Consider the following 25,616-nt stretch of genomic DNA (forward strand, 5'->3'; position numbering starts at 1 on the left):
TTTGACAGCCAGGGGTGTAATGTCACTGCTCCTCATGGCTCCCAGGCTTTCCCTTGGGGGGCTGCAGGGTGGGTCTGCTCGGTTCCAAAGTGACAGGGGCAGTCAGGAGCTCCTCAGAGTCCTGTCCAGCTCTGCTTGTGCCAGGCAGGGTCTGCTCGGTTCCAAAGTGACAGGGGCAGTCAGGAGCTCCTCAAACTCCTGTCCAGCTCTGCTTGTGCCAGGGAGAGGGGCTCAGGCTGCCAGGCAGGGTCTGCTTGGTTCCAAAGTGACAGGGGCAGTCAGGAGCTCCTCAGAGTCCTGTCCAGCTCTGCTTGTGCCAGGCAGGGTCTGGGAGCACTCTGAGCATCCCAGAGCTGTGTGGGCAGTGGGTGGGGGTGTGGGTGTGCATGTGGGGACCCTCCCTCATGGATTATGGGGGTTTCTCCTCCCCCCCGGCAGAAACCAGCTGTGCTGCCACCGAGTTCCGCTGCCGGGACGGGACCTGCATTGGGAATTCCAGCCGCTGCAACCAGTTCATTGACTGCGAGGATGCATCTGATGAAATGAACTGCAGTGAGTGCCCAGCTGCTGCCCCTGGCCCCTCCTCAGCTCTGGGGATGCTCCTGCTCTCGGTGCTGGCAGCAGGGAGCTGGGATTTGGGATTTGGGCTTGGTTGGGGAAGGAGGGAGGAGGGTCCTGCTCCTGTCCTGGGATGGGGCAGCCCCAGCCCATCCCTTCAGCCCCTCTGTGCCATGCTCAGCACCCCAAAACCTGATTGATCCCTGCAGTTCTGGGGGTGTGTGGGGCACATCTGGGGGTCTGTGGGGCACATCTGGGGGTGTGTGGTGGGCTCTGGCAGCAGGGCAGGGCTCAGTGCCAGACCACGGGGCTTCTGCCGTGATTCCTGCTGTGTCACTGGAGCTCCTGCTGTGATTCCTCTCAGCTGCCACCGACTGCAGCAGCTACTTCAAGCTGGGGGTGAAGGGCACCACGTTCCAGAAGTGTGAGCACACGTCCCTGTGCTATGCCCCCAGCTGGGTGTGTGACGGTGCCAACGACTGCGGCGATTTCTCGGACGAGCGCAACTGCCCCGGTGAGAGCAGGAGGGCAGAGGGGGCTCTGGGGGGCAGGGATGCCCCTTTTGGGGTCTGCTTGGGCTGTGGAGGCTTGGTTTGCCCACTGGGACTGTTGTCCTCTGTCCATGTGGCTCCTGCACGGATGGTGCTGCAAGGATGTGGGAGCTGCAGGGGGATTTTGGAGAGGAATCCTTCGGGTCTGGGCTGGGGGGAAGGCAGGACGTGGCCGTGCTGTCGTCCTCACTGATGTTTCCATCACAAAGTAGGTGGGAGGAAGCCCAAATGTCCGTCCAACTACTTTGCCTGCCCGAGTGGGAGGTGCATCCCCATGACCTGGACCTGTGACAAGGAGGATGACTGCGAGAACGGCGAAGATGAGACCCAGTGCAGTGAGCGGCAGGGTGGGGACACTCAGGATTTGGGCTGGGCTACAGGGTGGTGCTGGAGGGTGGGCAGGACCCTCTTCTCTCCCTGACATCCATTTGCCAAGGACACACCCCAGATTCTTCCCCTTCTGTGGTTTTACTCCACACTTTTGGGCTTTTAGCTGTGATCAGTGTAAATGTCCTTGTGTGCTGGTTTGCTCAGCACATGCACAAATGTCTGTGGCCCTTTTGAATGGGATCAGTTATGGCTCCCTTCAGCTGCATTTTTAGTTCTAACCTCCTGAAACAAGCCCCAAACAGAGCTCAGGAGCTGGGGATCTTCCTCAGGTCCACACCAGCGAGTCCCACTGCATCCCTGTGGGACCACAAGCAGTACCCCCAGCACTCCCCATGGCTCCTGGAGCCTGGCTGGCCCAGCCTGGCCATGCTCTGCTGGTGTCTCCTCCCCTTATCACCTCTCTCTGACCCCCATCTCCTCCTCTTCTCCTCCTCCAGACAAGTTCTGCTACCCTGTGCAGTTCGAGTGCAACAACCACCGCTGCATCTCCAAGCTCTGGGTGTGTGATGGGGCTGATGACTGTGGGGATGGCTCTGACGAGGACAGTCGCTGCCGTGAGTCTGCTCCAGCCTTTCTTCCCCATCTCCGTCCCTTCCTGCTCCAGCACCACCTTCCTGCATCGGTGTTCCTGCCTCTGCCCATCCCTTCTCCCACCAGTGGGCTCAGTGTTTCTGTACCTGCTGGGGCTCCAGCAGTGGGGTGATGGGGCTCCATCCTTATTGGAATTAATCCCAATAGAGCTGGATGGAACGTGCCTGGGCTTTCCCAGCCCTTGCTGCTTGACCAGAGGCAGCAGCTGTGGTGGTTTCACCTCACAGACACCTTTGGCTGGCTGGATATTGCAGCAAAAGTGAGGGTGCCACCTCAGGGGTCTCTTCCCTGACTGATCCAGCCCCAGGATGGAGCTGCCTCACGTTGGGTGCCAATATATTGGAATTAAATACCAATATTGCCAAATAGGACGTGCCTGGGTTTGTCCAGCCCTTGCTGCTTGACCAAAGGCAGCAGCTGTGGTGGTTTCTCCTCAGAGACACCTTTGGCTGGCTGGATATTGCAGCTGGGTGCTTGGGACAAGTCCAGGCTTGCAGGAGCTCAGGTTTACCTCTGGCAGAGGGGCTTTAAGGTGATGGTGAAGGAAAGGAGTCGGTTCTGCTTCAGGTTTTGGATCCAGAGCTTTATTCTGGCCTCTGAATCCAGCACCAGCTCCAACAGAACTCCCTGACCCCTTTTAACCCTGGGGAGAGGGGCAGGGAAGGGGTAGGGAGCCACCAACCAGGTAATGGGGGGAAGTCTCAGGGGACAAAGGACACCTGGATGGCCCAATGTCCCCCCAGGGCTGAGAGGCATCTTTTGAACTTCACCAATCACACGAGGCCCTTTCTGGAATGCCAAGACTGACGGACAGCACCCAGCAGGGCAAGGGAGGGGAAGGGAGAGGTTAAAACAGAATATTACATCGAACAGCAACACATCCTGCTCTTTCCTTCCCCAGGGCTCACCACCTGCAGCTCAGGATCCTTCCAGTGCCCTGGCACCTACGTGTGCGTGCCGGAGCGCTGGCTGTGCGACGGGGACAAGGACTGTGCTGATGGGGCTGATGAGACCCTCGCTGCTGGCTGCTGTGAGTGCCCGGGGCTGGGGGAGGCTGGGGGAGGCTGGGGGCTGGCGGGGGCTGGCGGGGGCTGGTGGTGACTGTGCCCCTTTGCAGTGTACAACAACACCTGTGACGAGAGGGAGTTCATGTGTGGGAACCGGCAGTGCATCCCCAAGCACTTCGTCTGTGACCACGATGACGACTGCGGTGATGGCTCCGATGAGTCCCCGGAATGTGGTGGGTGTCTGTGGGACCCTGCGTGGGGACTGACCCTGCTGGGTCCTCATGGGCTTTGGGATAGTGCCCTGGGAGGGGCTTCATCACCCTGGAGGGGTTTGGTGAGAGGGAACCCAGAGAGGGAATCCAGAGAGATCCAAACCTACTGAGAGATCCAGACCCACAGAGATTCAAACCCACAGAAGCATCCAGACCCACAGAGGGATCCAAACCCACCAAGAGATCCAAACCCACAGGGATATCCAGACCCACCCAGAGAGATCCAGACCCACAGAAAGATCCAAACCCACAGAGATTCAAACCCCAGAGAAATCCAGACCCACCAAGAGATCCAAACCCACCCTGAGAGATCCAAACCCACCCTGAGAGATCCAAACCCATACTGAGAGATCCAGACCCACAGAGAGATCCAGACCCACCCAGAAATCCAAACTCCACCGAGATCCAGACCCACAGAGAGATTCAAATCCACCGAGAGATCCAGACTCACAGAGATCCAAACCTAGTGAGAGAGATTCAAATCCCAGAGGGATTTAAACCCCAGAGAGGTCCAGACCCACAGAGAGATCCAGACCCACAGAGAGATCCAAACCCACACAGAGATCCAAACCCAGAGAGATCCAAACCAACAGATTCAAACCCACAGAGAGATCCAAATCCACACAGAGAGATCCAAACCCACAGAGATCCAAACCAACAGATTCAAACCCACAGAGGGATCCAAACCCACACAGAGATTCAAACCCCAGCGAGATCCAAACCCATAGAGAGATTCAAACCCACAGAGAGACTTAAACCCACTGAAAGATCCAAAGCCACAGAGAGATCCAAACCCACAGGGAGTTCCATATGTGTGCAGGGCAGCCCTGTCCCAGGCCAGCTGCTCTGTGTTGTCCCCATCACTCCCAGCAGCTCAGGAAGCTTTGCCTCCACGCTGCCTCCCCCTCTCTCTGAGTGTCCCCACGGTGCCTCTGGGAGGCTGAGGAGGGTGGGCTGCTGGCTGAGCCCCTCACCCTCCCCCAGAATATCCCACCTGTGGCCCCCACGAGTTCCGCTGCCAGAACGGCCGCTGCCTCAGCAACCGGCAGTGGGAATGCGACGGCGAGTTCGACTGCCACGACCACTCGGATGAGGCACCCAAAAACCCACGCTGCAGCAGCCCAGGTACCTCTGGGGTCATGCTGGGCTTCTGGGGGGGGATAGTGGAATCCCAGCCACCCACCCCACTGATCACTGCCACCTCCTCTCTGCAGAAAACAAGTGCAACGACTCCTTCTTCCTCTGCAAGAACGGGAATTGCATCTCGGAGGCGCTGCTCTGCGACAACAACAACGACTGCGCCGACGGCTCTGACGAGCTCAACTGCTTCATCAACGAGTGCCTCAACAAGAAGCTGAGTGGCTGCTCCCAGGAGTGTGAGGACCTCAAGATTGGGTACAAGGTAGGGGGACACGGGGTGGGGGCGCTGGCTGCAGAGATTGTGGAATTACAGAATGCCCTGAGTTGGAAGGGACCCACAAAGTCCAACTCCTGCTCCTGCACAGGAGATCTCAGCAATCTCACTCTGTGCCTGAGAGTTGTCCAAATTCTCCTGGGGCTGTGCCAGCCAGCAGTGTCTGATCACCCTCTGGGGGAAGAACCTTTTCCTGATATCCAGCCTAAACCTCCCCTGGCACAGCTGCTGCTGTTCCCTCTCCCTCTCCTCCTCCTCCTCCACAGGTTGTGTCTGTCCTGTGCCAGGAGATTTCAGCAATCTCACTCTGTGCCTGAGAGTTGTCCAAATTCTCCTAGGGCTGTGCCAGCCAGCAGTGTCTGACCACCTTCTGGGGGAAGAACCTTTTCCTGATATCCAACCTAAACCTCCCCTAGCACAGCTCCTGCTGTTCCCTCTCCTCCTCCTCCGCGGGTTGTGTCTGTCCTGTGCCAGCTGGGCCAGGGACGTGACACTGGCTCTTCAAGCACTGTTTGTGCATCTCAGCTGTCCTTGCTGACTCTGCATGTCCCATGGTGACACTTGTCACCTCCCAGCACCTGCCACCTCCTCCCTTGGAGGTGTCTGACAGCTCTGGGTTGCTCCTGCAGTGCAGATGCCGTCCCGGCTTCCGGCTGAAGAACGATGGGAAGACGTGCATCGACATCGACGAGTGCTCCACCACCTACCCCTGCAGCCAGAAATGCATCAACACCCTGGGCAGCTACAAGTGCCTCTGCACTGAGGGCTACAAGCTCAGACCTGACGACCCCACCAGCTGCAAGGCTGTCACAGGTGAGAGCCAGGTGTGGGCGCAGAGCTCAGGAGGTTCCTGGTGACCGTGGGATGCTCCTGGCGCTGGAGATGGAGGGTGAAGTGGCTGCCCCCAGCTCATGAGGGAGGGGTGGCAGGTCTGCAGGGCTCTGCCCACATCCCAGCAGTGCTCCCCTGCCACTTTTCTGTGACCGTGGTCACAAGGGTTCTCAGGATGAAGAAGAGACGAGAATGTTGACTCCATGATCAGAAGGCTTGATTTATTATTTTATGATATATGTTACATTAAGACTATACTAAAAAGAAATAGAAAGGAAAAGGTTTCTTCAGAAGCTAGCTAAGCTAAGAATAGACAAGAATGAATAACAAAGATCTGTGTCTCAGACAGAGAGCAAGAGCCAGCTCTGCCATGAGTGGTCAGTGAATCCAAACACCCACAGGAGACCAATCACGGGTCTACCTGTTGCATTCCACAGCAGCAGATAACCATTGTTCACTTTTGGTTGCTGAAACTGCAGCTTCTTACAAGGAAAAATCCTAAGAAAGGATTTTTCATGAAAGATGTCTGCGACACTGTTCCCTCTTTCCCTGTGCAGATGAAGAGCCTTTCCTCATTTTCGCCAACCGCTACTATCTGAGGAAGCTCAACCTGGACGGCTCCAACTACACTCTGCTCAAGCAGGTGAGGGGTGAGTGGGAGCAGGAGGCACAGCAGCCCCATGTGGAGGGGATTTGGGGATGGAGCAAGCCCTGAAGGACACGGGAGCTGCCAGCTGAGGAGTTTGGGCTCCTGGCTTCCCAGGGGAATGGCAGATCCATCTAAATGTCAGGAGGTCACTGTGAGGCAGGGAGGCTGTGGGCTCTATAAACCCCCCCAGAGCCCATGGCAGCCACTGAGGCTGCTGCAACCTTTCCCCCTCCCTGCTCTCCAGGGGCTGAACAACGCTGTGGCTCTGGATTTCGACTACCGGGAGCAGATGATCTACTGGACAGATGTGACCACGCAGGGCAGCATGATCCGCCGCATGCACATCAACGGCAGCAACGTCCAGGTGGGGACTGTGGGGATCCACAGAATTAGAGGGAATTCACCCATGAGAGCATCCCCATGTCCCTGTGGTTGCAGCCCTGTCCCCCTTGTGCTCCCTGTCCCCTCTGTGTCCCTGTCCCCCACTGTGAGAATCTACAAAATCAGAGGGTTTTGGGGAAAGCTGCAAAAGGCAGGCCTCAGATGCAGCAGAACTGTGAGCAGAGCTAAAGCAGCAGCCATGAGATTGGTCAGCAGAAAAATTATTTAAACTGTAGGGAAAGCAAGGGCAAATAGAACAATGGCCTGTGTATTAACGCTTGTCTGAATAGCTCTCTGAGCTGCAGAAAGTTTATCTAGCAAGATATTAGGAAAGTTAAAGCTTAATAATGGAGCTCTGTGCGTTGTGTTTTAGGGCTTACAAGCAGGTATTGTATTCAAAATAAGCAAGCATTGTTTAACCAAAGGTACCTGTGCTTATGGTGGTTGGATAGAACTACTGTCAATGTGCTTTTGCTTTGTGGGATTGGTCAAGGAGCTCATAAAGTGAGTTGTAACATTAAGTTTTCTAGCCTACTGCCTGGATTGTGAGCTGCTGGCATCTTCCCTTTGTGGTAATCATGTAATGAGACTGATGCTGAAAAGGCACATTCTGCAGCAGCCCCGTCTCATTCATGTCTGTAAATAAACCCCCCTGCCAGCTTCAGGGACATGGGGCACCCCCTGGGGCATCCCTGGGCCTCACCCACCTCCTGCCCCGCTCTGCGGTCATCACTGGCCTTTGGGAGCCAGCCCCAGTTGCTGGGGGGTGTTTTGTAGCTCCACACCGAGCAGGGGTGGGCTCCACGCTGCCCTAAAATGTGGGTAAGGAAGGTTGGGGGAAGAGTCATGGAGTTGTCAAAGAAGGGGGGATTTATTGATACAAATGACAGAAGTTTGGGTTGGGTAATTAAACAGAAAGTGACTCATGAAGTGAGCATGATAAAAAATCAGGGGCTGGGGTTTAGTTGAGGCACCATTAAGGAGGGGGGGGAAGCCCTCTTTCTTTAGCTTAAAAGGCAAATGCTGGTTCATAGCTTCTTAATGATTAGGATGATATTAGAGAGGATCAGCTTTTGAATGGAATGATTTGGGGCAGAAGGGATCTTAAAGTTTATCCAGTTTCACTCCCCTGACGTGGGCAGGGACACCTTCCACTATCCCAGGCTGCTCCGAGCCCCATCCAACCTGGCCTTGGACACTTCCAGGGAATCTGGGGCAGGCACAGCTTCTCTGGACAACCTCTGCCAGGGCCTCCCCACCCTCACAGGGATGAATTTCTTCCCAATATCCCATCTAACCCTGAGAAGGGAGTGATGAAGAAGACCTGGGCTGGGGAGGGGGGGGGATGATGTCTCAGAGATGAGAAGGTTTGGTTCTCTCTGCTCATCCCCATCACCTCTGGCTCCTCCTGGCAGGTCCTTCACCGCACTGGGCTCAGCAATCCTGATGGGCTGGCCGTGGACTGGGTGGGAGGAAACCTCTACTGGTGTGACAAGGGCCGTGACACCATCGAGGTGTCCAAGCTCAACGGGGCCTACCGCACCGTGCTGGTCAACTCGGGGCTGCGCGAGCCCCGCGCGCTCGTGGTGGACGTGCAGAACGGGTGAGAGCCTGGGCCACGTGGGGCTGCTGCTCTGCTCTGAGCTGGGAAAGGGGCTGTGCTCATCTTGCTGCTGTCCCAGAGGTTGGGAGATGGGATCAAGCCTTCCCTCTTGGCCACTGGGGTGCTTTTCCCGACCCTGTGCCTGTGCACCTCTGTTTAGCACAGAGTCACGGATGGAATGGGCCTTAAAGACCATCCTGTTCCACCCCACTGCTATGGGCAGTCACCTTCCACTATCCCAGGCTGCTCCATGCCCCATCCAACCTTGGACACTTCCAGGGATGGAGCAGCAACAACTCTGGGCATCCTGTGCCAGGGATTCTCACAGGGAGAAATTTCTGCGGTTTCCAACTCAGCATCTCTTGTGTTTCACCCCCAGCTACCTCTACTGGACACAGACTGGGGTGACCACTCCCTGTGTACCCTGTGCCTGTGTACTGCCATTTATCACAGAGTCAGGGGGTGGTTTGGGACAGAAGGAACCCATCCCAAACCATCTCGTTCCACCCCATTGCTGTGGGCAGTCACCTTCCATTATCCCAGGTTGCTCCACGCCCTGAGGTTTGGGGAAAGGGGCAGTGGTCATCTTGCTGTAGTCCCAGAGGTTGGGAGATGGGATCAAGCCTTTCCTCTTGGCCTCTGGGACACCTGGTTGGTTTTCCCTACCCTGTGCCTGTGCACCTCCATTTATCACAGAGTCATGGGGTGGTTTGGGATGGAAGGGGCCTTAAAGACCATCTTGTTCCACCCCATTGCTGTGGGCAGTCACCTTCCACTACCCCATGTTGCTCCATGCCCCATCCAACCTTGGACACTTCCAGGGATGGGGCAGCAACAACTCTGGGCACCCTGTGCCAGAACCTCACAGCCCTCAAGGGAGAAATTTCTGTGGTTTCCAACTCAGCATCTCTTGTGCTTCACCCCCAGCTACCTCTACTGGACGGACTGGGGTGACCACTCCCTGATCGGGAAGATCGGCATGGACGGCACCAACCGCAGCGTCATCGTGGACACCAAGATCACCTGGCCCAACGGGCTCACCCTCGACTACATCAACAGCAGGATCTACTGGGCTGATGCCCGGGAGGACTACATCGAGTTTGCCAGCCTGGATGGCTCCAACAGGCACACGGGTGAGAGCTCCATGGGTGCCAGCACACCCAGGCTCTGGGTCAGGTGGTGGAGCCAGCGCTGTTGGGGACAGTCCCCAGCTCTGGCCACTCCTCTGTGTCCTTGTGTGTGGGAGGGGAATGTGGCACTCACTGAGCACCCAGTCCTCTCTCAGTGCTGAGCTCCATGGGTGCCAGCACATCCTGGGGAGGTCCAGGCTCTGGGAGTCAGCGCTGTTGGGGACAGTCCCCAGCTCTGGTCACTCCTCTGTGTCCTCTTTGCTGCTTCCTTGTGGGAGGGGAAGGTGGCTCAGCCCCTGTCTGAGTGCCTGCTCCCCTCACAGTGCTGAGCCAGGACATCCCTCACATCTTCGCGCTCACCCTCTTCGAGGATTTCATCTACTGGACTGACTGGGAGACCAAATCCATCAACAGAGCCCACAAGACAACAGGAGCCAACAAGACCCTGCTGATCAGCACCTTGCACAGGCCCATGGACATCCACATCTACCACCCCTACCGCCAGCCTGACGGTGAGCAACGTGGGAAATGGATTTGTAGACAATTCTCAAGGCCTGACAAAAGGCTCACACTGTATGCAAACCTTGAGATAAGAAATGCTGACTTGGAAATGCCATGGAATAGGACAGAGAGAGAGAAATGGAACTAGAAACAAGTTGCAAAGAGTGGCCTTGCAAATAAGACTGGATACTTTAGAGAAATAGAAGTGCAAATTCTCATTTTCATTTCTCACGGAGCACAGCTTGGGGGTGCTGGGGAACCACCTCAGGAAAGGGATGTGGGGGGATGCCAGGGAGCAGATGACAAGGGTCAGAGTGTCCCCAGCTTGGTCTGACTTGCTGCTGTCACCCTGCTCTCCCCAGTTCCCAACCACCCCTGCAAGACCAACAACGGCGGCTGCAGCAACCTCTGCCTGCTGTCCCCAGGTGGGGGGCACAAGTGTGCCTGTCCCACCAACTTCTACCTGGGCAGTGATGGCAAAACCTGCGTGTCCAACTGCACTGCCAGCCAGGTAAGCTCCTGCCTGCCTGTCCCTGCCTGTCCCTGCCTGTCCCTGTCCCTCCCTGTCCCTCCCTGTCCTTTCCTGTCCCTTCCTGTCCCTGCCTGTCCCTGCCTGGCCCTGCCTGTCCTTTTGTGTCCCTGCCTGTCCTTTCCTATCCCTGCTTGTCCTTTCCTGTCCCTTCCTGCCCTTTCCTGTCCCTGCCTGTCCTTTCCTGTCCCTGTCTGTCCTTTCCTGTCCTTCCTGTCCCTGCCTGTCCTTTCCTGTCCTTTTGTGTCCCTGCCTGTCCTTTTGTGTCCCTTCCTGTCCCTGCCTGTCCCTGCCTGTCCCTTCCTGTCCTTTCCTGTCCTTTCCTGTCCTTTCCTGTCCCTGCCTGTCCCTGCCTGTCCCTGCCTGTCCCTTCCTGTCCTTTTCTGTCCCTGCCTGTCCCTGCCTGTCCCTGCCTGTCCTTTCCTGTCCCTGCCTGTCCCTTCCTGTCCCTTCCTGTCCCTGCCTGTCCTTTCCTGTCCCTGTCTGTCCCTGTCTGTCCCTGCCTGCCTGGATATTCCCCGTGCCCGTGTCCCTCCTGCCATGATCTCCCTGGTGGTAATGGGGTGTTGTTTGGGTGCAGGCAGCACCTCCCTCCTGTGGCACTTCATGTTTGAAGTGGAGCCAGAGAACCTCCAGCTCTGGAATGTTCTTTTACCCCTCTCCTCAAATCCCAAGGGCCTGGGTGGGGTTAAGGCTTTGCTCTGGGTCAGGATTTGGGAATACCTGGAGGGGACAGCACAGGATCAGTGCCCTTGGCTCAGCTCACAGGGGATGAAATTGGGGGTAAATTTGGGGTCCCCCTCCCCACCCTGAACCACCCCACGAGCTGCTCTCTCCTTCAGTTTGTCTGCAAGAATGACAAGTGCATCCCTTTCTGGTGGAAATGCGACACCGAGGACGACTGCGGGGACCGGTCGGACGAGCCGGAGGATTGCCGTGAGTGCCAGGGGGTGACACAGCCCCAACTTGTCCCAGCGTCCCCCAGAGTGTGCAGGGTGGCTGTTGGGACAGCCCCAGGGAGGGCAGGGTCAATCAGAACAGGGTTCAGGGAGCAGTGGGACACATCTGTGCCATGGAGCAGGGCCCGAGCCCAGAATTGGATGCTGAGTCCAGAGGGTGTCCAGATGACACCAGAGGGGTGGAGCGAGGGTTTGAGGTTGAGATGTGCCCTAAGAATGTTCCTCAGAGCAAACCTGTGGCCCTGTGTTACCCCACAGCTGAGTTCAAGTGCAGGCCCGGGCAGTTCCAGTGCTCCACAGGGATCTGCACCAACCCCGCCTTCATCTGCGACGGCGACAACGACTGCCAGGACAACTCAGATGAGGCCAACTGTGGTAGGTTCCCTGTGTCCCCCTGTGACCCTCCACAGCGTGGAGATGCTGCCTGTCACCCCCCTGACTGTCACCTCTTCCCCCAGACATCCACGTCTGCCTGCCCAGCCAGTTCAAGTGCACCAACACCAACCGCTGCATCCCCGGCATCTTCCGCTGCAACGGGCAGGACAACTGTGGGGATGGAGAGGATGAGAAGGACTGTCGTGAGTGGGGGGCTCTGGGGGTCAGCTGGGAGCTGCTGTGGGTCAGATTGAGGGGCTCTTGGGGTGTTTGGCTCCCTGGGTTGTGCCAGGGCTTTCTCCGTACCCCTGGTCTCTGCAGACCCTTTGTTCCTGCTGCTGTTTCCTAGTGGGAATGAAATCCTTAAGTCCCTTGAGCCTGTTGTCCAGCTGAGGGATCTGCCCTGTTTCCTAGTGGGAATGAAATCCTTAAGTCCCTTGATGTGGAATTTGAGCTGAGCCTGTTGCCCAGCTGAGGGATCTGGTGGCCTCTGCCCTCTTTCTGAGTGGGAATGAAATCTTTAATTCCCTCAAAGTGGATTTGGGCTGAGCCTGGATCTGGTGGCCTCTGCCCTCTTTCCGAGTGGGAATGAAATCCTTAATTCCCTCAAAGTGGATTTGGGCTGAGCCTGTAGCCCAGCTGAGGGATCTGGTGGCCTCTGCCCTGTCCCCTCATAGCTTGGAGTCTTCTGGGGCCATTTTATGGCTCCGCTCCATCTCCATGAGCACACCAGCCCCTTGTGATCCCTGGAGCACCCACACACCTCTCGACCCCAGGGCTGATTTTTGGGGAAGGGAATGGCTGTCCCTGCCTGCCCTGCTGCCTTTCCTGACCCCCCCTTCTCCCTGCTGCAGCTGAGGTGACCTGTGCCCCCAACCAGTTCCAGTGTGCCATCACCAAGCGCTGCATCCCCCGGGTCTGGGTCTGTGACCGTGACAACGACTGCGTGGACGGCTCTGATGAACCTGCTAACTGCAGTAAGGCACCTGTGTGGGGAGGGGGCTCTGCCCACTGTAAAATGCCCACACTGTGCACCTCTGCGTGCTGGAGGGGTGGCAGGTCCCTGCTCAGTCCCTTCTTGGTCCCTGCTCTGTTTCTGCTCAGTTCCTGCCCAGTTCGACCTCGGTCCCTCCTCAGTCGCTGCTCAGTCCCTCCTTGGTTCCTCCTTGGTCTTTGCTCAGTCCCTGCTCAGTCCCTGCTCAGTTCTACCCCAGTCCCTGCTCAGTCCCTGCTCAGTCCCTGCTCAGTTCTACCCCAGTCCCTGCTCAGTCCCTGCTCAGTTCTACCCCAGTCCTTCCTCAGTTCTAACTCAGTTCATGCTCAGTTCCAGCCCAGTCCCTGCTCAGTCCCTGCTCAATTCCTGCTCAGTTCCACCCCAGTCCCTGTTCATTCCCTGCTCAATTCCTGCTCATTCCCTGCTCATTCCCTGCTCATTCCCTGCTCAGTACTATCCCAGTCCCTGCTCAATTCTTACTCAGTCCCTCCTCAGTCCTTGCTCAGTTCCTGCTCAGTTCTATCCCAGTCCCTCCTCAGTTCTACCCCAATCCCTGCTCATTCCCTGCTCATTCCCTGCTCATTCCCTGCTCAGTCCCTGCTCAGTACTATCCCAGTCCCTGCTCAATTCTTACTCAGTCCCTGCTCAGTTCCTGCTCAATTCTAACTCAATACCTGCTCACTCCTTCTCTCAGTCCCTGTGGGCAGTGGCTGATGCTGTTGCTGGCTCTGTCCTGCTGGGATCCTCCTCCCCTGACTTCTCCCTGGAGAACTGCATGAAAGGGAGGAGTACCCCAGGCTCCCACCCATCTCCAGGCTGTCCATCAGCCCTGCAGAGAGCAGCACAGGCCTGAGCAGTGTCCTGTGTCCCTTTTGTCCCCTGCAGCCCAGATGACCTGTGGTGTGGACGAGTTCCGCTGCAAGGACTCGGGCAGGTGCATCCCAGCACGCTGGAAATGTGACGGGGAGGACGACTGTGGGGATGGATCTGATGAGCCCAAGGAGGAATGCGGTGAGCAGGGGCCCTGGGGACAAGCCAGTGGCATTTGTGTCCCTGTTCTCTGAGGGACAGGCTGGCCTGGAGCTGGCTGGCTCCTCTGGGGTGTCCCAGGAGCTCCAGCTGCTCCTCTCTGGGTGGCGTGGGCAGGGCTGGGTGAGAGGGAGGTACAAGGGCAGTGCCGACCCCTGTCCTGGTCTCTGTCCCTGTCCTGTCCCTCCCCATGCTCAGGGCAGTGCTGACCCTGTCCCTATCCCTGTCCCATCCATGCCCTCCTTGGGGGCAGTGCTGACCCCTGTCCCTGTCCCTGTTCCATCCATCCCCTCCTTTGGGGCAGTGCTGACCCCTGTCCCTATCCCTGTCCCATCCATGCCCTCCTTGGGGGCAGTGCTGACCCCTGTCCCTGTCCCATCCTCCTGTCATACAAGGCAGTGCTGACCCCTGTCCCTGTCCCATCCCTTCCATCGTGTGGAGCAGTGCTGACCCCTGGCCTGTCCCAGCCCTGTTCCTGTCCCCATTGTCCACCCAGACGAGCGCATGTGTGAGCTGTACCAGTTCTCTGCTCTGTCCCTGTCCCTTTCCCTGACCTGTCCCTGTCCTGTCCCTGACCTGTCCCTGTCCTGTCCCTGTCACTGTCCCCCCAGACGAGCGCACGTGTGAGCCGTACCAGTTCCCTGCCCTGTCCTGTCCCTGTCCCTGCTGTCCCTGTCCCTGACCTGTCCCTGTCCCCTCAGATGAGCGCACGTGTGAGCCGTACCAGTTCTCTGTCCCTGTCCCTGCCCTGTCCCTGTCCCCATTGTCCCCCCAGATGAGCGCACGTGTGAGCCGTACCAGTTCTCTGTCCCTGTCCCTGTCCTGTCCCTGCCCTGTCCCTGTCCCTGACCTGTCCCCATTGTCCCCTCAGACGAGCGCACATGCGAGCCGTACCAGTTCTCTGTCCCTGTCCCTGTCCTGTCCCTGTCCCTGCCCTGTCCCTGTCCCTGACCTGTCCCCATTGTCCCCCCAGACGAGCGCACATGCGAGCCGTACCAGTTCTCTGTCCCTGTCCCTGTCCTGTCCCTGTCCCTGCCCTGTCCCTGTCCCTGACCTGTCCCCATTGTCCCCCCAGACGAGCGCATGTGTGAGCCGTACCAGTTCTCTGTCCCTGTCCCTGTCCTGTCCCTGCCCTGTCCCTGTCCCTGACCTGTCCCCATTGTCCCCTCAGACGAGCGCACGTGCGAGCCGTACCAGTTCCGCTGCAAGAACAACCGCTGCGTGCCGGGCCGCTGGCAGTGCGACTACGACAACGACTGCGGGGACAACTCTGACGAGGAGAGCTGCAGTACGTGCCACCCCCCAGCCCCTGCTGTCCCCAGGGGGGAGCTCTGCACAGGGGACAGCTTTGGGGTCCCCAGCCCCTCCTGTACTGTTAGGTTGGTGGTTGGGAGAGACAAGGACAGCCAGGACAGCCAGGACACAGCTGTCCCTGTGCCTTCCATGGGGGCAGCACCGTCCTTGACCCTGTGCCATCCATGCCCTCTTTTGGGGCAGCACTGACCCCTGTCCATGCCCTCCTTTGGGGACAGTGGTGTCCCTGTCCCTGTGCCATCCATGCCCTCCTTTGGGGCAGCAGTGACCATGACCCTGTCCCTGTGCCATCCATGCTCTTCTTTGGGGCAGCACTGACCCTGTCCCTGTCCCTGTGCCATCCATGCCCTCCTTTGGGGACAGTGGTGACCCTGTCTCTGTCCCTGTGCCATCCATGCCCTCCTTTGGGGTAGCACTGACCCCTGTCCATGCCCTCCTTTGGGGCAGTGCTGACCCTGTCCCTGTCCCTGTGCCATCCATGCCCTCCTTTGGGGCAGTGCTGACCCCTGTCCCTGTGCCAAGGAGACACCCCAAAGGTGACAAGTGACACTGAAGGGGTGACCCCAACACACTCCCTGCAGGAGCATGGGGGGCCCAGCAGAGTCACCTGAGGGCACCTTGTCCTGCTTTGCCACCAAGCATCGCCCCCTCTGTCACCCCCTGCCTGGCAGTACCACCTGGGATGGCGGTGGGGACACACAGAGGGTTCCAAGCTGCCCATGGGGTGGCACCAGGGTCTGCTGCCAGATCCTGTCCCACCCCACAGCACCCAAAGGGGTCCAAGTTGCCCATGGGATGGCACCAGGGTCTGCTGCCAGACCCACCCCACAGCACCCAGAGGGTTCCAAGCTGCCCATGGGGTGGCACCAGGGTCTGCTGCCCGTCCCTCTCCCACCCCACAGCACCCAGAGGGTTCCAGACTCCCTGTGAGATGGCACCAGGGTCTGCTGCCAGACCCTCTCCCACCCCTCAGTGCCCACTGGGTCCCTCTGTCATCTTGCAGCTCTTCAGGGTGCAGCTTTTGGTTTTCTTTTTTGTTGACTTCCCGTCGTGTTTTTGAGTTTGTGCCATTTCACTTCATCTTATGTTTTTCTCCATTTTCACACTGTCGTTATGGGGCGCTCAGAGGTAGGTTCCTGCCAAAATCTTTTAATTCCATGTTACAGTCTCTCTAAACCCAATGAAGACAATAATTTCTAGGTGAGGGCAGAGGGGCTGGGACTGGACGATCCAGGTGGATTTTCTGAGCATCAGCACCAGCATCTCCCTCCGTGGAAGCACAGCTGGGGAGGGTCTGACCCTGCTGCTCTGCAGGGCTCTGCATGGCTTGGATTTGGCTCCAAAACCCATCCCCACCTGCCTCTCCCTGTTCCCCTCTTCCCCACAGTCCTGTGCCATGAATGGGGGGTCCCTGTGCCCCAATACCCCTATGGGGGCTATAGGGAGGGGAAGGGTCCCAAAAGCCATCCCAGGTGGGCGGCTGTGCCAGGTGCCATCCTCCTGGATGTGGCACTGGCTGTGCCAGTGAGCTGTGAGCTGTCCCCATGCCCTGTGAGGGGGCACAGGGATGGGCACTGCTGCAGTTCCTCCTGCCTGGGGGGCAGCTGGGGTGGGCAGCAGTGGGGCTGGTGCTGCCCTGTGGAGAGTGAGTGGCCTCAGTGGCCACAGTGTCGCCCAAAACCCCAACAGGGAGTGGTGTGGGAGTTGGTACCAGCTGTGCCCCTCTGCCAGCTCCCACAGCTCTGCCTGTACCCCCTGTCCCCAGTGCCACCAGCCGTGTGTCTCTGTCACCCTGTGCCCCCCCAGCTGCTGGCCAGGGACACCCCCTGTCCCCAATGCCACCAGCCGTGTGTCCCTGTCACCCTGTGCCCCCTCAGCTGCTGGCCAGGGAGGGAAGAGGGAAGAGACGAGGATCTGACTCTATGTTTCAGAAGGCTGGATTTATTATTTTTAATATTATTATTAATAATAATTTTAATAATATTATCATTATTTATAATATTATTTATCATATATAATATATTCATAATTCACACCCCCTGCCCTCACAGGCTGTCCCCACACTCAGGGCACTCTCTGTGCTCTGTCCCCAGCACCCAGGCCCTGACAGCCAGGCTGTGTGGCCACAGTGTCGCCCAAAACCCCAACAGGGAGTGGTGTGGGAGTTGGTACCAGCTGTGCCCCTCTGCCAGCTCCCACTGTACCCTCTGTCCCCAGTGCCACCAGCCGTGTGTCCCTGTCACCCTGTGCCCCTCAACTGCTGGCCAGGGACACCCCCTGCCCTCAGGCTGTCCCCACGCTCAGGGCACTCTCTGTGCTCTGTCCCCAGCACCCAGGCCCTCACAGCCAGGCTGTGTGGCCACAGTGTCCCCCAAAACCCCCACAGGGAGTGGGCTGGGAAGGGGCTGGGAGTTGGTACCAGCTGTGCCCCTCTGCCAGCTCCCACAGCTCTGCCTGTACCCCTGTCCCCAGTGCCACCAGCCGTGTGTCCCTGTCACCCTGTGCCCCCCCAGCTGCTGGCCAGGGACACCCCCTGCCCTCACAGGCTGTCCCCACGCTCAGGGCACTCTCTGTGCTCTGTCCCCAGCACCCAGGCCCTGCTCTGAGAGCGAGTTCTCCTGCGCCAACGGCCGCTGCATCGCGGGCAGGTGGAAATGCGACGGCGACCACGACTGCGCCGACGGCTCCGACGAGGTACGAGCAGGACGGGGACACTTCCCCCCCTGTGCCCCTGCCCTGGGGCTGTGGCAGCAGGACAGGGGCCTGCCATGGCCACCGTGTCCCTTGCTTGTCCCCTGCAGAAAGACTGCACCCCTCGCTGCGAGTTTGACCAGTTCAAGTGCAAGAACGGGCACTGCATCCCCATGCGCTGGCGCTGCGACGCCGACGCCGACTGCATGGATGGCAGCGACGAGGAGAACTGTGGCACAGGGGGTAATGGCACTGCTGGATGTCCCCTGGGGCTGCTGGTGTGCCCCACTCCCTGTCCTGGTGTCGTTGTGTCCCTGCTGTGGGTGGGAGCGCTCACCTCTGTGTGTGTGTGTCCCACTCTGGAGCACGCACGGACGTGGAAACCCCCCAGGCCTGGAGACCCCCTGTGCATGCTGGAAATTGGAATTGCAGCCCCTGGGTGGGGTTTTGGCAGGAGGGCAGCACGAGCTGGCACGTCCCCTCTTGCAGTGACACGTCCCATCTTACACTGACACATCCCCTGTTGCACTGACACGTCCCCCCTTGCACTGACACGTCCCCATTGCTCTGCCATGTCCCCCTTGCACTGACATGTCCCCCTTGCTCTGACACGTCCCCCCTTGCACTGCCATGTCCCCTCCTGCTCTGACATGTCCCCCTTGCACTGACATGTCCCCCTTGCACTGACATGTCCCCTCCTGCACTGCCATGTCCCCCATTGCACTGCCATGTCCCCCTTGCACTGACATGTCCTCCCTTGCACTGACATGTCCCCCTTGCACTATGCCCCCCTTGCTCTGCCATGTCCCCCCTTGCACTGACATGTCCTCCCTTGCACTGCCATGTCCCCCATTGCACTGCCATGTCCCCCTTGCTCTGACACGTCCCCCCTTGCACTGACATGTCCCCCATTGCTCTGCCATGTCCCCCATTGCTCTGCCATGTCCCCCATTGCTCTGCCATCTCCCCCCTTGCACTGCCATGTCCCTCCTTGCACTGACATGTCCCCTCCTGCACTGCCATGTCCCCCATTGCACTGCCATGTCCCTCCTTGCACTGACATGTCCCCTATTGCACTGCCATGTCCCTCCTTGCACTGCCATGTCCCCTGTTGCTCTGCCATGTCCTCCTTGCACTGACATGTCCCCCTTGCACTGTCACAGTCCGCACGTGTCCCCTGGACGAGTTCCAGTGCAACAACACCCTGTGCAAGCCCCTGGCCTGGAAATGTGACGGGGAGGACGATTGTGGGGACAACTCGGACGAGAATCCCGAGGAGTGCTGTGAGTGACACTGCCCCCAAGCCCTCGCACAGCCCAGGATAGGGGGACACTCCTGGAGCCTGAGCACCAGAGGGGGACCAGAGAGTCTGGGGGGGACCTCTGGGGGGTGAGGGGTTGGAGGTTGTGACAGTGTTCACAGGGGCCCAAGGATGAGGGAAGAGATGAGGATCTGACTCTGTGTTTCAGAAGGCTTGATTTATTATTTTTAATATTATTATTAATAACTTTAATAATATTATTATTTATAATATTATCTAGAACCTATAATATATAATATAATATAATGTATAATATACTTATAATATATTTAATATATTATTTTAATTTTATAATTATAATTAATATATTTATAATTGAATTTAGAAATAATTTAATTTTAATTTAATTTTAATTTAATTTATCATTATTTTTAATATTATATTTAATAATTATTATATATTATATTATATTATATTATATTATATTATATTATATTATATTATATTATATTATATTATATTATATTATATTATATTATATTATATTATATTATATATACTCTATTATATTAAAACTTTATATTAAAACTATACTAAAAGAATAGAAGAAAGGATTTCATCAGAAGGCTAGCTAAGGAGAGAAGAAGAATGATAACAAAAGCTTCTGTTTCAGACAGAGAGTCTGAACCAGCTGACTGTGATTAGGCATTAATTAAAAACAACTCTATGAGACCAATCACAGATGCACCTGTTGCATTTCACAGCAGCAGATAATCATTGTTTACACTTTGTTCCTGAGGCCTCTCGGCTTCTCAGGAGAAAAAATCCTAAGGAAAGGATTTTTCATAAAACGTGTCTGTGACAGGAGGTGACTCTGATTGAGGGGCTGCTGGTGGGGAGGGGGCTGAGGATTTTTCATAAAAGATGTCTGTGACAGGAAGTGACTCTGATTGAGGGGCTGGGTGAGGAGAGGGCTCACAGCAGCCAGATTGTCTTTGCTTCAGTCTCTTTGCTTCAGCCTCCGGAGCCCGCTCGGCCGCGTGGGACAGCCCTGAGCGGAGAGCTGAGAGGGGGCAGAGGCCGAGCAGCAGCTCGTGTGACATGTGTGACAGCCTGGCTCCGGCGTCTCCTTTCACCGTCACCGTTTGTTTCTGTTTGCTGGTGCAGTGAAATTCCAGTGTCCCCCCAACAGACCGTTCCGCTGCAAGAACGACCGGGTGTGTCTGTGGATCGGTCGGCAGTGCGACGGGATCGACAACTGTGGCGACAACACCGATGAGAAGGACTGCGGTGAGTGGGGCTGATTCTTCTCCCTCAGCTCTGCCATTGCAGCTCTGAAATGCTGCTCAGTGTCCAAAAGGTGCTGCTTGAGCACTGGGGGCAGGACACCAGTGACATCTGCTGCCGTTTGTGCTGCCCGACTCCTTGGTGTGCTCTTGTTCCGATCCGTCCTTACGAATGGGGTTCGTGGATTTGATCTCAGGGCGCAAAAAGAACCCACGCGGCACAGGGGGTTTGCAGTGATAATCAAAACAAATGCACCTTTATTGAATGACCACAGCAAAATGTGATAGAGGGATTAAGGGAGAGAAAAAAAAAAGAGAAAGAGAGAAAAAGGGGGTATAGATATAGCTACCAAACGTAGAGACAAAGTCTTTTGGTCCAGTCCAGCTGAGGATCCCCTGTTATGTTGGGGAGATCTCAAAATCTCTGGCTGACTCAGAGCTTTTTATTATTATAATTCTATTGAAAATTGTGAGTTGGGGGGAAACAGATACAATAAGGAATAGATGTAACAGGTAATCCATGCTCTCAGCAGTAAACGAGAGCCATTGTCTTCTTGGTCCAGTGGTCACAATCTGCAGGCAAACATCTCGCTTTGGTCAGCTTGCCTCCCCCACACACCTGCCCCGGGCTGGGGGTTTCAGTCCCAGTCCTTGGGAGGAGCAGAGGAACCTGTTCACATGGGGGTTTCATGTCTCAGTCCTTGGGAGGAGCAGAGGAACCTTTTCACATGGGGGTTTCGTGTCTCAGTCCTTGGGAGGAGCAGAGGGGCCTTTTCACATGGGGGTTTCATGTCTCAGTCCTTGGGAGGAGCAGAGGGGCCTTTTCACATGGGGGTTTCATGTCTCAGTCCTTGGGAGGAGCAGAGGGGCCTTTTCACATGGGGGTTCCATGTCTCAGTCCTTGGGAGGAGCAGAGGGGCCTTTTCACATGGGGGTTTCGTGTCTCAGTCCTTGATGGAGAGGCTCCTCACATCTCAGTGTGTCTGTCATGGTGGTTGTAAAACAGGTGAGGGTCTGCTGTGGGGGACCACCCGAAACTCAGGAGAAGTCCAGCCAGGCCAAGAGGTGGGACAGCTTCCAAGGCTGTTGTTGCAAACAGGGCACGGTGCCCCTTCTTCTTCTCATTGGGCTCAGTGTGGCATACAGCAAACAACACCTGTGAAAACAATAACTCAGCACTGTGCTCTCAGGTCTCGGGGCCTTTGGCGTGTGTAACTTTCTCCTACAGGGCTAGACAGGGAGGGTCTTCTCTTCAGTGGTCCCCAAATGACGATCGTGAGGCAGATGAGGGAAAATTCGGACAGATTCTCACACTCTCCTGGCCACAGGAGGTGTCATGGCTTTCACAGCACATCAGGACATGGAAACTGTGATGCATATTCAGACAGAAGGCATGGAACTGGCAGCCTGGGAGAGAAGCAGGAGTATGGCAGGCATTGTGGTTTTCTGAGCCTCACAGCCCTGAGCCTGCCTGGCCAAGGTGCCTGGAGGTCACTGTGGCCCTTGGGATGGTCCTCCCAGAGCCCAAAGTTCAGCCCAGGTGTTGGGGTTGGCTTTTCCCAGTCTTTCCTCCCAAAATCAGGTGTTGGGGTTGGCTTTTGGTCTTTCCTCCCAAAATCAGGTGTTGGGGTTGGCTTTTCCCAGTCTTTCCTCCCAAAATCAGGTGTTGGGGTTGGCTTTTGGTCTTTCCTCCCAAAATCAGGTGTTGGGGTTGGCTTTTCCCAGTCTTTCCTCCCAAAATCAGGTGTTGGGGTTGGCTTTTGGTCTTTCCTCCCAAAATCAGGTGTTGGGGCTGGCTTTTCCCAGTCTTTCCTCCCAAAATCAGGTGTTGGGGTTGGCTTTTGGTCTTTCCTCCCAAAATCAGGGTGTGGATGCAGGGTCCCAAGTCCCTGCCTGCTCCCAGAGGGTCCCATGGGGATGGGGGTCACAGCTGCTGTCCCTCACCCTCAGAGTCACCCACGGCCAAGCCCAAGAACTGCAGCGAGGACAAGAATGAGTTCCAGTGTGGGAACAAGAAGTGCATCAGTGCCAACCTCCGCTGCAACTTCTTCAATGACTGTGGAGATGGTTCTGATGAGGAATCCTGCTCCCAAGGTGGGTGGGGGAGCTGGGGGCCTGGTGGGGACTGGGGGGAACTCGCTGTGACACGCATGTGACACACGTGTCCCACCACAGAGCACAAGTCATACGACTGCAAGACCAACACCACCATGTGTGGGGATGAGGCCCACTGCGTCCAGTCCAACTCCACCTCCTACTGCACCTGCCGTAGAGGATTCCAGAAGGTTCCAGACAAGAATTTTTGCCAAGGTACGCTGCTGGAGAGGGCTCAGGATCGGGCTGTGGGGCTTGGTTTTTACCAGTGAGATGTGATTTCACAGCTGGGATGGGGCTGGGATGGCCAACACCACCATGTGTGGGGATGAGGCCCACTGTGTCCAACACCGCCATGTTGGGGATGAGGCCCACTGTGTCCAACACCACCATGTGTGGGGACAAGGCCCACTGTGTCCAACACCACCATGTTGGGGATGAGGCCCACTGTGTCCAACACCACCATGTGTGGGGATGAGGCCCACTGTGTCCAACACCGCCATGTTGGGTATGAGGCCCACTGTGTCCAACACCACCATGTGTGGGGATGAGGCCCACTGTGTCCAACACCACCATGTGTGGGGATGAGGCCCACTGTGTCCAACACCGCCATGTTGGGTATGAGGCCCACTGTGTCCAACACCGCCATGTTGGGTATGAGGCCCACTGTGTCCAACACTGTCATGTTGGGGATAAGGCCCACTGTGTCCAACACCGCCATGTTGGGTATGAGGCCCACTGTGTCCAACACCACCATGTTGGGTATGAGGCCCACTGTGTCCAACACCACCATGTGTGGGGACGAGGCCCACTGTGTCCAACACCACCATGTGTGAGGACAAGGCCCACTTTGTCCAGTCCCAGTCCACCTCCCACTGCACCTGCTGTAGAGGATTCCAGAAGGTTCCAGACAAGAATTTTTGCCAAGGTGCTTCCTGCTGCTGCTGGAGAGGCCTCAGGATCGGGCTGTAGGGTTTGGTTTTTACCAGTGAGATGCGATTTCACAGCTGGGATGGGGCTTGGGTGGCAGGGATGGTGTCCTTGGGGCAGAGATGGGGTCTGTGGGGGCAGCCTTTGGTTCTCCCCCTGATCCCACCTCCCCCTGCCCAGACATCAATGAGTGCCTGCGCTTTGGGACCTGCTCCCAGCTCTGCAACAACACCAAGGGCTCCCACGTCTGCAGCTGCGCCAAGAACTTCATGAAGACGGACAACATGTGCAAGGCAGAAGGTCAGGAGGGAACAGGGACCCACGTGGGTTCTGTGTGTGCCCAAGGCCCTCCCAGAGCTCCTGTGGGAATCCTTTGCTTTCCCCTCACACCCATTGAGTTCTACAGATCCCAGAGAGACCCCACAGATCCCATTGAGTCCCAAAGACCCCAGAGAGACCCCACAGAGACCCCACAGAGACCCCACAGATCCCATTGAGTCCCACAGACTCCACAGAGACCGCACAGATCCCAATGAATCCCAAAGACACCACAGAGACCTCACAGACCCCACAGAGACCCCACAGACCCAAATGGAATGCAGCTCTGCCCATCCTCCTTGTCCTCCTCATCCTCGTCTTCCTCCTTCTCTTCCTCTTCAGCCTCCGAGCACCAGATCCTCTACAAGATCAGGAGATCCCCACTCCTGGCTGATCCCCTGTTCCCAATCCAGCCCATGCCAACCTCTCCTCCTCCTCCTCCTCTTCCTCTTCAGGCTCCGAGCACCAGATCCTCTACATCGCAGATGACAACAAGATCAGGAGCATGTACCCCTTCAACCCCAACTCAGCCTACGAGCCGGCCTTCCAGGGCGACGAGAACGTGCGCATCGACGCCATGGACATCTACGTCAAGGGCAACAAGATCTACTGGACCAACTGGCACACGGGCAGGATCTCCTACCGGGAGCTGCCTGCCTCCTCCTCCGCCTCCACCGCCTCCAACCGCAACCGGCGCCAGATCGACGGCGGCGTCACCCACCTGAACGTGAGCGAGCTCTGCCAGGGCATGGAGGGATGGGTGGTGGTTTCCTCTCCTCTCACTGTCCCCACTCTGCCCTATTGGAATTAAATCCCAATATAGCTGGATGGGACGTGCCTGGGCTTGCCCAGCCCTTGCTGCTTGACCAAAGGCAGCAGCTGTGGTGGTTTCACCTCAGAGGCACCTTTGGCTGGCTGGATATTGCAGCAAAAGTGAGGGTGCCACCTCAGGGGTCTCTTTCCTGACTGATCCAGCCCCAGGATGGAGCTGCCTCACATTGGGTGCCAATATATTGGAATTAAATACCAGTATTGCCAAATGGGACGTGCCTGGGCTCGTCTGGCCCTTGCTGCTTGACCAAAGGCAGCAGCTGTGGTGGTTTCACCTCAGAGACACCTTTGGCTGGCTGGATATTGCAGCTGGGTGCTTGGGACAAGTCCAGGCTTGCAGGAGCTCAGGTTTACCTCTGGTGGAGAAGCTTTAAGGCAATGGTGAAGGAAAGGAGTCAAGTTCTGCTGGAGGGTTTCGATCCAGAACTTTATTCCTGGCCCACAAGCCTCTGAATGCAGCACCAGCTCCAACAGAACAAAGAAACTGTGTGCTTGCTGTGTCTTTTAACCCCAGGGAGAGGGGCAGGGAAGGGGTAGGGAGCCACCAACCAGGTAAGGGGGGGAAGTCTCAGGGGACAAAGGACACCTGGATGGCCCAATGTCCCCCCAGGGCTGAGAGGCATCTTTTGAACTTCACCAATCACACGAGGCCCTTTCTGGAATGCCAAGACTGACAGACAGCACCCAGCAGGGGCAAGGGAGGGGAAGGGAGAGGTGATTGGCACACCTGGGGAAAGAACCGGGATACTGAGACAGGCTAATGCATCACACTGCAACACTGCCCCACACAGATCTCAGGGCTGAAGATGCCGAGGGGAATCGCCATCGATTGGGTGGCCGGGAACATCTACTGGACGGACTCGGGGCGGGACGTCATCGAGGTGGCGCAGATGAAGGGCGAGAACCGCAAGACGCTGATTTCGGGGATGATCGACGAGCCCCACGCCATCGTGGTGGATCCACTAAGGGGGTGAGGGACTTCCCAGCCCTCACAGCACTCACCTCACCACCCATGTGTCCCAGGGTCACTCTCTGTGTCTTCTTGAGTTGCCTGGTGACTCCAGGATGCCATGGGGATGGTGTGGGAGGGTTTCTCCTCCCTGGTCATCGGGCTGTCCTGTTCCCCT

General features: G+C 56.8%; 1 protein-coding gene across 5 annotated transcripts in view; it reads left to right on the top strand.

Annotated features, from left to right (window-relative positions):
• The window catches only part of LRP1 (LDL receptor related protein 1), a 120,741-nt gene that overhangs the window by 84,204 nt on the left and 10,921 nt on the right, over positions 1-25,616 (top strand). The window contains exons 48-77 of one of the 5 annotated variants that reach the window (XM_036399995.2): positions 439-552; positions 923-1,072; positions 1,319-1,456; positions 1,937-2,053; positions 2,992-3,120; positions 3,208-3,330; positions 4,354-4,494; positions 4,584-4,771; positions 5,413-5,596; positions 6,172-6,257; positions 6,508-6,627; positions 8,060-8,247; positions 9,175-9,380; positions 9,701-9,889; positions 10,241-10,389; positions 11,250-11,343; positions 11,625-11,741; positions 11,825-11,944; positions 12,596-12,718; positions 13,621-13,746; positions 14,936-15,052; positions 17,666-17,772; positions 17,880-18,012; positions 18,933-19,052; positions 20,198-20,320; positions 22,267-22,410; positions 22,492-22,626; positions 23,521-23,640; positions 24,114-24,385; positions 25,281-25,459. In XM_036399995.2, the coding sequence (XP_036255888.1) occupies positions 439-552; positions 923-1,072; positions 1,319-1,456; positions 1,937-2,053; positions 2,992-3,120; positions 3,208-3,330; positions 4,354-4,494; positions 4,584-4,771; positions 5,413-5,596; positions 6,172-6,257; positions 6,508-6,627; positions 8,060-8,247; positions 9,175-9,380; positions 9,701-9,889; positions 10,241-10,389; positions 11,250-11,343; positions 11,625-11,741; positions 11,825-11,944; positions 12,596-12,718; positions 13,621-13,746; positions 14,936-15,052; positions 17,666-17,772; positions 17,880-18,012; positions 18,933-19,052; positions 20,198-20,320; positions 22,267-22,410; positions 22,492-22,626; positions 23,521-23,640; positions 24,114-24,385; positions 25,281-25,459 (4,252 nt within the window). Of the gene's footprint in view, positions 1-438; positions 553-922; positions 1,073-1,318; positions 1,457-1,936; positions 2,054-2,991; positions 3,121-3,207; positions 3,331-4,353; positions 4,495-4,583; positions 4,772-5,412; positions 5,597-6,171; positions 6,258-6,507; positions 6,628-8,059; positions 8,248-9,174; positions 9,381-9,700; positions 9,890-10,240; positions 10,390-11,249; positions 11,344-11,624; positions 11,742-11,824; positions 11,945-12,595; positions 12,719-13,620; positions 13,747-14,935; positions 15,053-17,665; positions 17,773-17,879; positions 18,013-18,932; positions 19,053-20,197; positions 20,321-22,266; positions 22,411-22,491; positions 22,627-23,520; positions 23,641-24,113; positions 24,386-25,280; positions 25,460-25,616 lie in introns of those variants that run through there. The other 4 variants (XM_036399997.2, XM_036399996.2, XM_036399999.2 and 1 more) reach the window with 4 other exon arrangements.

The sequence above is a fragment of the Molothrus ater genome, chromosome 30, assembly GCF_012460135.2.
Source record: "Molothrus ater isolate BHLD 08-10-18 breed brown headed cowbird chromosome 30, BPBGC_Mater_1.1, whole genome shotgun sequence".
NCBI classification, from domain to species: Eukaryota; Metazoa; Chordata; class Aves; order Passeriformes; family Icteridae; genus Molothrus; species Molothrus ater.